Source organism: Psammomys obesus, unplaced genomic scaffold (genome assembly GCF_907164565.1).
Source record: "Psammomys obesus unplaced genomic scaffold, mPsaObe1.curated_primary_1811, whole genome shotgun sequence".
NCBI classification, from domain to species: Eukaryota; Metazoa; Chordata; class Mammalia; order Rodentia; family Muridae; genus Psammomys; species Psammomys obesus.
This window is the reverse complement of record NW_026596162.1, coordinates 14540610-14552423: the sequence shown is the minus strand read 5'-3', so window position 1 is coordinate 14552423 and position 11814 is coordinate 14540610. Positions and strand designations below refer to the sequence as shown.

The following is an 11814-nucleotide window of genomic DNA, read 5'->3' as shown; positions in this document are numbered from 1 at the left end:
AGTATAGTAAGTACAAGGCCAGAGGATACAAAGCAAGTTATAAGCTATCTTGAACTAAATAATGAGTCCCTGTCTCAAAAATGTTCTGTATGTAGACAGACAGATGATTGACAGGCAATATAGACAGATATTTGATAGATAATAGATAGTATATAAGTAATAGAAAGATAAGATTAGATCAAGAAATTACTTAGATTAGGATTGTTACTGGTGATAGAATGTAAATGAATGATTAATCATCAATAGTAGCTAAAAGACAGACAGATAGACAGATAGATAGATAGACACCTAGAAAGACAGAGCTGTCAGCAGAAGCAGAGGAAGAAATTCCATACTCTGCTATAAATAAAGAGAGAAGGAAACATCTGTGAATAGATGAGATATTGACTGAAAGGGACAGATGTAAAGAGTGGTTCAGGGAGCCTGGGATCATGCATGCCTGGAACTAGGAAGGTGGAGGAGAAGGATCAAGGAGCAAAAGGTCATCCTCAGCTGTAGATGGAGTTTGTGGCCAACCTGGGCTATGTGAAAGACTGTCTCAAAAACTGAAAGGCAAGAAACAAGACAAACGAAAATGGTGTAGGCTTATGTGTGAATGGTGGTGCTATTTTGTGAGAGAAGAAATTCTGGAACAAAAATAAGAGGATGGCACTGAGCAATTAGATTTGAGATGTCTTTTTCTTTTATTTTTTAAATTTAATTTAATTTTTATTAATTGCAGTTTATTCACTTTGTATCCCAGCTGTATCCCCCTCTCCCATTCCCTCCCAATCCCACCTTCCCTCCCTCTTCTTCTCCTATGCCCCTTCCCCAGTCCAATGATAGGGGAGGTCCTCCTCCCCTTCCATCTGACCCTAGCCTATCAGGTCTCATCAGGGCTGGCTTCTTTGTCTTCCTCTGTGGACTGGTAAGGCTGCTCCCCCCCTCCGATGGAGGTGATCAAAGAGCCAGCCCATGAGTTCATATCAGAGACAGTCCCTGTTCCTATTACTGGGGAACTCTCTTGGACACTGAGCTGCCATGGGCTACATCTATGCAGGGATTCTAAATTATCTCCATGCATGGTCCTTGTTTGGAGTATCAGTCTCAGAAAAGACCTCTGTGCCCAGATTTTTTGGTTCTGTTGCTCTCCTTGTGGAGCTCCTGTTTCCTCCAGGTCTTTCTATCTTCCCTCTTTCATAAGATTTCCTGCACTCTGCAAAAAGTTTGACTATGAATCTCAGCATTTGCTTTGATACTCTGCTGGGTAGAGTCTTTCAGAGGCTCTCTATGATAGGCTCCTATCCTGTTTCCTGTTTTCTCCCTCTTCTGATGTCCATCTCGTTTGCCTTTCTGAATGAAGACTGAGCATCTTACCAGGGTCCTCCTTTATTATCTTCCTTAGGTGTACAGATTTTAATATGAGATGTCTGTTAAGAAACCAGTGGATATGTTAAAAGCAGCAAACTGAAGGAGAAATTCAGGCTAGGCATCGTGGCATATGGCTGTAATCCCAACACTCCAGAAGTCAAGGTGGGAACATCAAGAGTCTGAGGCCAGCATGAGCCACACAGTGAGATCCTGTGTCAGAAAAAAAAAAAAAAAAAAAAAGACAAAAGACAAAAGAGTAGAAAAGAGTAAAAGAGATTCCAGAATCTTGGAAGATGGACATCTCATGGGCAGGAAGAGCATCTATAATGGCAACCTTCCACTGGTAACATTCAAGAAGAAGAGGAGGAGGAAGAGGAGGAAGAGGAGGAGGAGGAGGAGGAGGGGGAGGAGGAGAAGCAGCCAGGTGGGAGCCCATGGTTACAGTGTATCTAGAACAAACTCTGCTACTAACACTGAGTTCTTCTGAACAGAACACCTCAGTGGACTGGGGGCCTGAGTCACCCTAGGGAAGTGACCTTGAGCTGCTAGAGAGTGTGCTAGTGGCTGTTTAAAGGTGCAGGGTGTGGGGAACACTGATAAAACACCGAGAGCAAAGGCCTGTTTGAGCTTGTGACCTATCTGGGGCAGGGGTAGTGTCCATCAGGGTGTGGAAGAAATGCTGGCATTTGTGTGCATCTGCAGTCAGGAAGCAGAGAGTTGAATGCTGTGTTCCCTTCGTGTGGTGTCTTTTATGGTTTGAACATCAAGTGCATGGAATGATGTCTGTAAAAGGAGTTTTTATTCACCCCGTTCAATTGTCTGGGAGGCTTACTACCTCCTGCTAACCTAGGCTAGGCCCGGATGCTTCTAGTCTCTGTACCATCTAACCTAGGCCTAGAATGTTTTCAGCCTCTGAGCGCTTAACAAGCTCACCTTTCTTGTTACTGAGCTCTGGGCTGGCTGGTTCAACTCAGCTGTTCTGACTCAAACTCCTTTCCCAGCTGACTCATTCAATCTGATCTTTTCACTCAGCCTCTGAATTGCTATGCTTGGCATCCAACTAACTCTAGCAATGTTCTCTACACTTCTGACTCCTTCTCATTCAGTCTTCACTGGACTTCTCTCTTTGCAACTTGTCTCTCTATTACTGTCCCGGTAAAAAATGCCTCTTCTCTCTCCGAATTGCCCTTTAAGTAGCTTCCTTTTCCTCTCTCTTCTTGTGAGAGTTGGGCATATCCTATTCTGTCAAGTCTTTCTCTGAGTTGCCACCTTTTCTGCCACTCAATTAGATGTCATTTTCAAACATGTGTACTTCCTTCTTACTTCCTTCTACAAACTAAATTAACCTGTTTTTGTTTTTTTTGTTTTTTTGTTTTTTTTGTTTTTTTGTTTTGTTTTGTTTTGTTTTTTTTTTTTTTGGCTTGTGATTAAAGGCATGTACCACCATGCCTGGAACTAAGCTTTTCTTTACCTGAAACCTGCTCTATACCAGGCTGTCCTTGAACTCAGATATGCTTGCTTTTGTCTCCTGGATTAAAGGTATTTCTGTATTCCAGCTGGGTCACACAGACCTAGAAGATATTTGGATGTGATCTCTTGCCAGAGCAGCCATGTTCTGATTTTAAATTACTCTACAAATGTCACTGTCAGGGCAGTTCCTCCTCACTCAGTTAAATCTATTTGGGTTTAGCTTCACTGATGTACCCAGAATGTGTTTCTTCTTAACTTTAAAATCTGGTCAAGTTGGTGATGAAGATTAAACATCATGCAGTGTATTAAACATGGTCATGTTATACAAACCACCCAAGATGTGTCTGAGTGTGCTCGTTGATTTTGTCAACTTTACACAAATGTAGACATATCTAAGAGAGTCTCAGCTGAGAGATTACTTCAATCAGATAGGTCTGTAGGTAATAGTTGCTGACTCTGTAGGGTATTTTCTTGATTAATGATGGTTATGGGCAGGTGCTCCTGGGTGGGATAAAGAAGCAAGCTGAGGAAGCCATCGGGAGCAAGGCAGTAATGAGTATTTCTCAATAACCTCTGTAATTTCCCTGATTTGGTTTCTGGCCCTGGCTTTCTCATTGAGTTCCTGTCATGATTTCCTTTGATGATGGACTGTAAGCTGTATAGTAAAATAAAGCCTTTCCTCCCCCAAGTTGCTTTTGGCCATGGTGTTTCTTGTTTATAACAACAACAATAACCAAACTAAGACTGTGTATATAAAGATAGAAACACAGTTTTCTACCTGTGTTGGAATGTCTTCATCCACAAGTCTTTGTAATTAGATTTATATTGGTCTGATGAGTGGGGACATTTTTATGATAAACCACATGTGTCCATGTGGTTCATAGGTTTTTGGAATTGTTTGTGGTGGAAATGTGGGACACTTTGGAGCTACAGCAGCCCTAGAATGGTGCAAGCAAAGTGCTATGAAGCACTCTGACGAGAGTCTGGAAGAACAAAATGCTAATTGAAATGTGAGCCAGCCAAGCCCAGAGATTTCAGAAAGGAACAGGATTCTATTTGAATTGGGCTAGAGGCCATACCTGTGAAACCTGGAGGAAAACTGGCTGCATTCTGTCTATTTCCTGAGAACACAAGAGAAGCTAAATTTAAAAATAATGGACCACATTGCCTGGTGGAGGAAATTTCAAGTCACGGTAGTGTTCTACCTGTGCACAGTCAGTCTAGACTACTGTTATGTAGGTCTACAGTGAAAGAGGAGCAGAAAGAACTGGATAAAAGACCATGGAGTTTGGAGGGGGAAAGGAGTACAAACAAAGTTACAAACTAGCAGGTGCTGAGAAAGCAGCATCATGGGTTAATTCCATTTTAACTCTCTGTGCGTGTATGAACTTTTGCAGCAGTAGGTTTCCGTATGACTTTTCAGCAGATCTTTAGTGTTATTTACCGCCCCCCATTTTTTGCCCACCCTGCCCTCTGCTCCCCCACTCTAATTGAACCTTCCTTACCTCTACCCCTTTATATGGTGCACTCTATTTCTCCTCTGTTCAAAGGCACCTCCAACAATGCTCCTGCTGGACACCAGAGCTAACAAATAAAACCCCCAGGGCCAGGAATCAGTTTTCTCTTTTGGAGTTGTTGGCAGCTGAGGTCCTGTAAACCCCAACTAGTTCAAGATATTGCCCATGCTCTTGGTTGCACTCCATAACCTGATGATAAGACTCTATTGCTGGCTGTGCATGCCTCTGTCCGAGAACTTGGGAGGGAAAGACAGGTGGATCTCTGTGAATTTAAGGCCTGCATACATAGTGAGTTCCAGGCCAGCTAGTGCTACTTAGAGAGACCCTGTCTGAAAAAAAAAAAAAGGTGCAACAAACATGGATCACAGAACATGGAATATCAAGCTGGTACTGATCTGGAAGCTCCATCGTTACTGGATAGCTTTCATGGTGTTAGAAGGTGTTATCATGGTACTGGAGGAGAAAAGTGATCATCAGTCTCCCTTAGCTGGTGAAACCTACAATAATGACAGCCCTGGCAAGATATGCCCAACAAGTTTCTGACTGGATTTAAGTCCCAATCCTCAAGATGAAATCCATACATTGTACCATTAACAAGCCCCAAACCTGTGTATAGAGGAGCCGTGGATCTCAGTGGCAGACCTACTACCACTATTCTGCTAAATGGACATAGGATTAAACCAAGTCCTAAATTCTTATTGTCATGTGCATATATCAGTTCAGGTCTTAGCACTTGTCAGATAATTATTCAGACGGTGATTGATACAGAGACCCACAACTGGCCAAGGTGTGGAGAATAGAAACCTCCGAATGCTCAGCCCCGAATGGAACCTATAGGCCACACCTTCTCCACCAGAGGCTCAGAGATCATCGCAGAAGAGGGGCAAGGAGGAAACAGAATCTTCCTGACACTGCTGGACAGCCACACATAGTGAAAGACCAAAGAATTTTGGGTATTGGTTTAAAGTTTAAAGCACAAGCCTGAATGAAAGCTAGCCAGGTGGAGACATGTCCAGCCACCTGGGTAGAGGAACTAGCTTTACTGTATTCTTTTCCTGCTCACTAGAGACACAGTTGCGAGGAAATTGGCCCAGATGGCCAGACCAGAACTTTTTGTGGTCTTGGAACCTAAAGTAAACCAATCATTTCAAAAGTCAATTTTCCTTACCCAATCATATATGCCAAGGCATATAACTCCCTGCTTGCACTTTTTTTTCCTTTAAAAATATTTTCCTTGGGGCCGCATTACTCTCCTGCTTCTACAGAAAGTTTGCAATATGTGCTTGAGGTCTTCTCCTTTTGGCATAACTATAGCCATTTTTGCTTCAGACCCCCTAGCCGCCTCATCTCAGCTCATTACTGATGTAAAAGAATCTCTGTACAAGGTAGGGTTTACCGTAAACTATGTTTATGTTCAATGAGAAACTCTATGGCCTTGTTGTTCCTAGAAATTCCCCAACTATAGCACAGCTGGTCCCAGCTGCCAGGCACATTTTCAGGGTTAGCTAGAACTGCTTGTCTACTTAGCAAAAATAACTTGAGTCAGAGCTGACCACCCTGTTCCACCATCTATACCCCTATAATGAGCTGATAACAGGTTTTGCCTTTATAAACTGTCAGAAACAATGTCACAGTTTGGCTCCACCCTATACCTCTGACTATGATTAGTCTTGGGGTGTGAGGTTCAATAAACCATTTATATCTAAGATCAGTGTCTGAGTGGTTTGTGTGGCCTCATCTGGACCCCAACAAGGATGACACCTCAAAAGAACTGTGCCTTCCCCACATGCCCTGTCCCTTCCAGAAACTGCACTGAAGCAGAAGGAATGCTGATCTTCCCCCTCTTCCATTACTGCAAGACAGAAACTACTGTGTGAAATGGCATGAGCATGAACTCGAAAGTGGCTCCTAGCTGAGAAGGAGACATTAGCAATAGAGAAGCAACTCCAGTCAGAATAAAGTTTTTCTTTGCAGGACCAAAAGACAATGTTTATTACTAGGAAAGCATGGGGGAAATAATGGCTTTGCAAATGAGACATCTTTTAGAAAACTTCCTGGTGGGAAAGGCCAAGGTGACACCTGTTTCTTGGCCTGTGATGGCAAAGGCTATGTGAAATCATAGGCTCTCTGGGCAGCAACACCTGACTGCTGATTGTCTCCAGTTCCCCTTTACATGACTGGATGCTTCTCTCTGGGACTTGTAAGGTGACTACAGCTCATTCCTCTTTTTCTACTTTGATGTGGGTTATAGGCTCTATGGACGACACCTGCCTGCTGTTTGTCTCCAATTTCTCTGTACCTGATTGGGTGGTTGTGCTCCTTGGGACTCATATGTGGGTAGCATCCCATTGCACTCTTCATTCTAAATAGATCTTGGTCATGGGCTGATTTGGTAGCTGTGTCTGGCTCCTGCTTGTCTCCAGTTACCCTGTACATGCACGGATGGCTGTTCCCCTTTGGAGTGGGGAGTTGGTCAAAGCCCGTTCTTCTTTTTGCTCTGTACTGATGATGAACAAAGGTTTTCTGGGCATTAACTCCAGACTGATGTTTGTCTCTGAGTCCCCTGTATGTGAATGGATGTTTGTGATCTTCAGGGCTGGGGAGACCACTGCTCATTCGTTTCTCTGGCTGGCTATTCTTTGGATCACAGAGACCCATAAAAGAGTGGGATGAGCAACCCAGCTGGGATGCCAGTGGTTCTATATCAGACCATTGTATCTTTGATGGGTCCCTTACATTAATGCCCAGCCAGTTCACCAGGGTCTGTACCACAACATTCATGAGAAATTGCACTTCAACCACCATTGTGTATAAGAGCTGCTTTTTTGTTACTACCTCCTGTGTCTGCACACTAGATGGTGGGGGGCTTTCATTCTTCAGAGAATCCCCCTGCCCCTTGTCTTTTGTGCTGAGGCTTAGATATTTTAGAATATTCTTTGTGATTTCCTTTATATGGCTTTCGGGGAGCCTTCCTTTTCCTGCTTTATCAAGGGAGGACTGACTGTCAGTCATGGCTGTATGGTCTGGCTGGGTGGAGCTCGAGGTAGGGGGCCTCACTCTCTCAAGACTTTCTCCCTGGCATGTGTTTCCAGATCTCATAAAACTCTCCCTCTCTTCATCGGGAAGAAACATCTTGTCCACGTTATCTTTTGTAACTCTAAACTCCTGAGTCTCCATGCTCTGATCTCTCCTCATGAAAACATCACCTAGGCCATGGGAAGTCTTTGGGTTTGGCAACAAGTTCTGTGAAGGCAAGTTGACTGTGGCAGGGTACACCAAACTGGGGCCATCTGGATGATGTACCACAAGCCAGGCCTCTGGCTCCTTGCTTGGTCTGAAGTCAATCTCATTACCCACTTCAGGGTTTAGAGCTGAGTCCCCTAAGTGCTGTAGAGTAGGTGTTTGGAAGTGGCATGGGCTTCTGTTGGTCTCTGCAGACTCAAAGTGTCCGGAACCGATATTGATGGCTTGGCCATTAGAAATCTCAGTGGCTCCCAAACTCACTTTCTGTGCAGGATGTGTCTTGCCTTTCACTACAAATCTGCTAGTTTGTTTGGTCACTGAAGGTGGGATCCTTTCTTGAGGGACTGCCATTGTCCCACTCCAGCAGGGATGCCCTGAGGCCACATTTTTAAACCTCTTCCATGGTGCATGTTTGGCCCTTCTGGGGCTGGTAGTTGGTTGCAGCCTGCCTTTTCCAGTCCCTCGAATAGTCCTGCCCTGCTGGGTTTTTGCCTGGAAGGAGAACGCACGGGTCTGAGTACTCAGGTATCTCTGTTTTACATCTGGATGGGCCTTTGCAGTCCCGTGGCTGGCAGCAGGTAGAGGAGCTCTTTGGGTCTCTTGAACCTCTGGATGTGAATGTGCAAATGGAGGGCACTGCACCCTGGTGGCTGATATAATTTCTATGTCTTTCCCTCCTGGATCTCGGTGATGCAATTCTTCCAGGATCTTGGCAGCCTTGGAATAGTATTCAGCTTTGGATGCACAGGCCGGTGAGGAGGGGCACACAGGCTGGGGAAGGGATGAGGCTGGAACCCCCGGTGGGGTGAGACCTGTTAACTCAAGAGTCTGTGGTCTACAATGTTTCAAGGGAAGGTGAGCAATGTTTGACTCCAGCTTCATCTGAGTTTTTGGGTCTAGGAAGAAAAGGTTCTGGGCTGTGTTCACATAGGACAGCTGATTTGTCCTCAGTGAAGGGGTTCTGGGTTCCAGGTTCTTCAAAGGGGTGTTGCTTGAAGTGGAAGGCAGGTCTTTGGCTCCAATACTGAGACCCACTTTGATGGGGTCATGCATGTTACATTTTGCTGGGCCCTTCTTTAAGGGCATCCGAGAGGGCACAGACCCATGAGGGCTCAACTTGCATCTTTTGGAGTCAAGGATAGAGCATTTGGCAGGATGGGAGAGGTCAGGCCTGTTCTTGGATTGGTGAGGTCTGTGTGCTGGAAAAGCTCCCTGAAGCTTCTTTATCTCCCTGGATGGGAGGAATCTAAAGGGGGATCCTCTTTGTTGTCTCATCTTAATTGCCCTGTCTTCATTCTGTGGCTCCTCCTGGTGATGGAAGACCTGAAATTGCTCAGGAAGGATGGAGGCTGACCTGGCAGCTTCAGTGGATTGGATATTCTGGGAAAAGTTGTGAGATGGCTGGCTAATGGCTGCTTGACATTTTTGGACATTAGAACCTGTAGTTTCTTTCCAATTCAGATCCTGCTGCCAGGGCTGGCTTTCAGTTGAAAGGGATGCTTGAATCCTTGTCCTAGTGGTAGGATATTCTATTCCACAAGTACTACTTTGGGATGATGAAAGTGTTTGGTTTGGTGTAGAGCTAGGATGGTTGTCTAGTCCCTGGCGCTCTGTCACATCTAGCAAGTTTGGTGCCACAAGATGGTGGGGAAATGGATTGGCATGGGGAAACCTTGGAAGTCCGTGAGCCAGAGGTAGAGCTGGGAAAGTGCCACATGTATCATTGAACATCAAACTTTTAGGTCCAACAGAGGGATTATTCCTGGAAACCCAGGCAGTAGCCACCACTGACTCAGAGATCACAGAGGACATGCCCCAGAAAATCTGGCTAAATTTCTGCTGTATAAGATCTTCCAAGGCCCTGAGGCAAGTTAGCAGCTGAGAGAGGGGAAGCTCATCCATCTTTTCACTAGGGTTCCAAGGGAGGTGTGGCATGGAGTCCAGTAAAGGATGCTTGGTGGGGCTGCAGAAGACAGGAGGCAAAAGCATCAGCCCCAAGCAAAGGTCAAGCTACCTATCAGTCTGTGTAAGTGTGGCACCTGTATCCCACAGCCCCTCCACTGCCTCATAGCCCATACCCCTTAGTGTCTCATCTAACAGGGATGCATTCCAATCCCACCCGACACAGTGTCACTGAAAGAAGAGCCCAACACCCTGAGCTTGCTTTCTAGTGTGAATAATCCCACAAGACAAAGATTTCTTACATTTCCATAGGCTGTGATGGATTCTGAGTCTCTTTCACATTCTTTCTGCCATATCTATAACCTAGAAATAGTTATGTAGAATAAAGAAGACTGAGATCCCATAAGAGTGAGGTACTTCTCTTAAGACCACCCATGCTAGGTCTCTAATTCCCAACCACCATAGTCCAAGGACACACAACCCTGGAAGTGCGCCCGTGCAATAAAGGGAGTCATCTCTCTATTCACACTTTCCTTGTTTCTCCCCCAACCCCTGTCATTCCCGTAGATCACCGTGAGGGACACAAGACCCGTCCTCTGACAGGGATGCATCTGGGATCTACAGCTACCCGTCTCAGGTGGACCCGGGGGTCCCCCAGACACTGGTCCAGCATCTCTGCACAGCCTTGAACAAGACTCCCATGGGCAGCACCCATCCCAGGCCACCCCAGCTTCATTCTGGCACAAATCCCAGGAGTTCCCTGTTCTGATTTCCTGTGCAGCAGCCCCCTTTCCTTCTTGGTGCTTTCATCCCATAGCCTGAGAAGCATGGCTCTCATCATGACTCATCACTGAGGGGCGGGGCAGGTGGAATTGCCTCTCCATAGGAAAGCAGAAGCCTACCTTTCACAGAAGCAATTTTGTTCCTGATCTTGATCCATACCCTCTTCACCACCTGGGAGTGAGAAACAACAAAAATGATCTGGGCCCCTTCTTCCTCTCTCTGGTAGACAGGCTGCCTGCCCTCTGTGCTCATGTGTATATGAAATCCACATTTCCCAGAGAGCTTCCTCTCATCCTTGACTCATTAGTACTGTGCATAAACACATTTGCTTTTGGCCTTGTTGTAGAAACAGAAGAAGGGGATGTCTGTGCCACAGTTGCCATGATGTCCTCAGTCAGTGTTCCTCAGGCAAGGTCCTACCCAGGCTGAGCTCTGCAGCTGCCTCTGGGCTGTTGGGTGAAATCTGCTTTCTCAGACTGGAGGTGAACTGAGCCCTGATCTGAGGCCTTTTGTCTCCTCACACACTCTGCATCAGCTCACCACAAACAAAAGCATTTGCCTGAGCCAAGGACAGATGAAGCCTTTCTCAGAGCTTTTCCTGTGTCCCCACCATCTCAGAAATGCTGTCTGCTCAAGGAGCCACACTCTTCCTTAGTTGCTTCTCTGCCACCCTGTACAGATGGTCTGAAAGCTTCAGTCAGACACCTCAGGGCCATTTTCACCTCTGCCCCTGCAGAATGAGGTGCTGTTCTCTCTGGAGACTTCCTCTCTCCTGTCTCCCTACTTGACCAGCAAAAGTGAAACTAACAGTAGTGATCAACACTGCACAACCACACTCAGCACTGTGTCAACCAAGGCGTTCCTCACCTTTGGGGTGTTCCTTTTGCTCCCTGGTGGTGATTCTGGGTAGGTCTTCAGGAATGGGATCAGTAGGATGAAGAGCCCCACTCCGCACATAATGAAAAAGGTTATGTCTATTGGCACGAATATGGAGCTGAGGCTCACCCAGTGGTTTCTAATGCTTTTCAGAAGAAGGTGAAAATTCTCCATCTTCTGAACCTCAGTGCAGTTCTCAGGGCACTGAGAGATGGGAGTGCAGCATGAGACTTGTCAGGAGGGCTCAGGCCACATCACACAGCTGTGGCCTCTTCATCACAAAGGGCTCCAGGCAGGAGGCAGGTGCCACAGCCCCTCCTCACCCTTCACCCAGCACACCCTCCTGCCTCGTGGCTTTCCCTGCTTCCTCCTTCCAGATCTTGCTGCTGAAGCAGTCAAAGATAGACCTCTGTCCATGTTTTTTTCTTTCTCTCTGAGCTCTAGAACTTCTCTGCCTCCTGGAAGATGTCTGCTTCAGTCCATGAGTTTCATAGTTTTTGACAAAGTGGGTTTCTCTGTGGATCTTGAGTTGTTTCTCAGAAATTGTGGCTCTCAGGGTATCTTCTGTTTTCAGATCCACATCTGTTCATTATGAGATCACAGCTTGTCTCAGCTTTCCATGAACTTTCCATTGGTCTCATATTTACTTACCTTGTCAATTTTCAATAAGATC

At 45.8% G+C, this 11814-nt stretch overlaps 1 protein-coding gene across 1 annotated transcript; it reads right to left on the bottom strand.

Annotated features, from left to right (window-relative positions):
* Positions 1-6506: 6506 nt before the first annotated feature.
* LOC129667458 (uncharacterized) lies at positions 6507-11315 on the bottom strand. Its single transcript, XM_055595101.1, has 3 exons — positions 11133-11315; positions 10385-10436; positions 6507-9280 (listed from the first exon to the last, which is right to left on the bottom strand). The coding sequence occupies exons 1-3, from the start codon at positions 11313-11315 to the stop codon at positions 6507-6509; spliced, it is 3009 nt and encodes a 1002-aa protein (XP_055451076.1).
* Positions 11316-11814: the final 499 nt, after the last annotated feature.

Bases quoted from the DNA above. Each gene is read 5' to 3' on its own strand.
- LOC129667458 (XM_055595101.1), bottom strand. From the start codon at position 11,315: ATGGAGAATTTTCACCTTCTTCTGAAAAGCATTAGAAACCACTGGGTG. The intron at 10,437-11,132 runs GTGAGGAACGCC...TCTCACTCCCAG, and splicing joins GCAAAAGGAACACCCCAAAG to GTGGTGAAGAGGGTATGGAT. The intron at 9,281-10,384 runs GTAGGCTTCTGC...GCACTTTCCCAG, and splicing joins CAAAATTGCTTCTGTGAAAG to CTCTACCTCTGGCTCACGGA.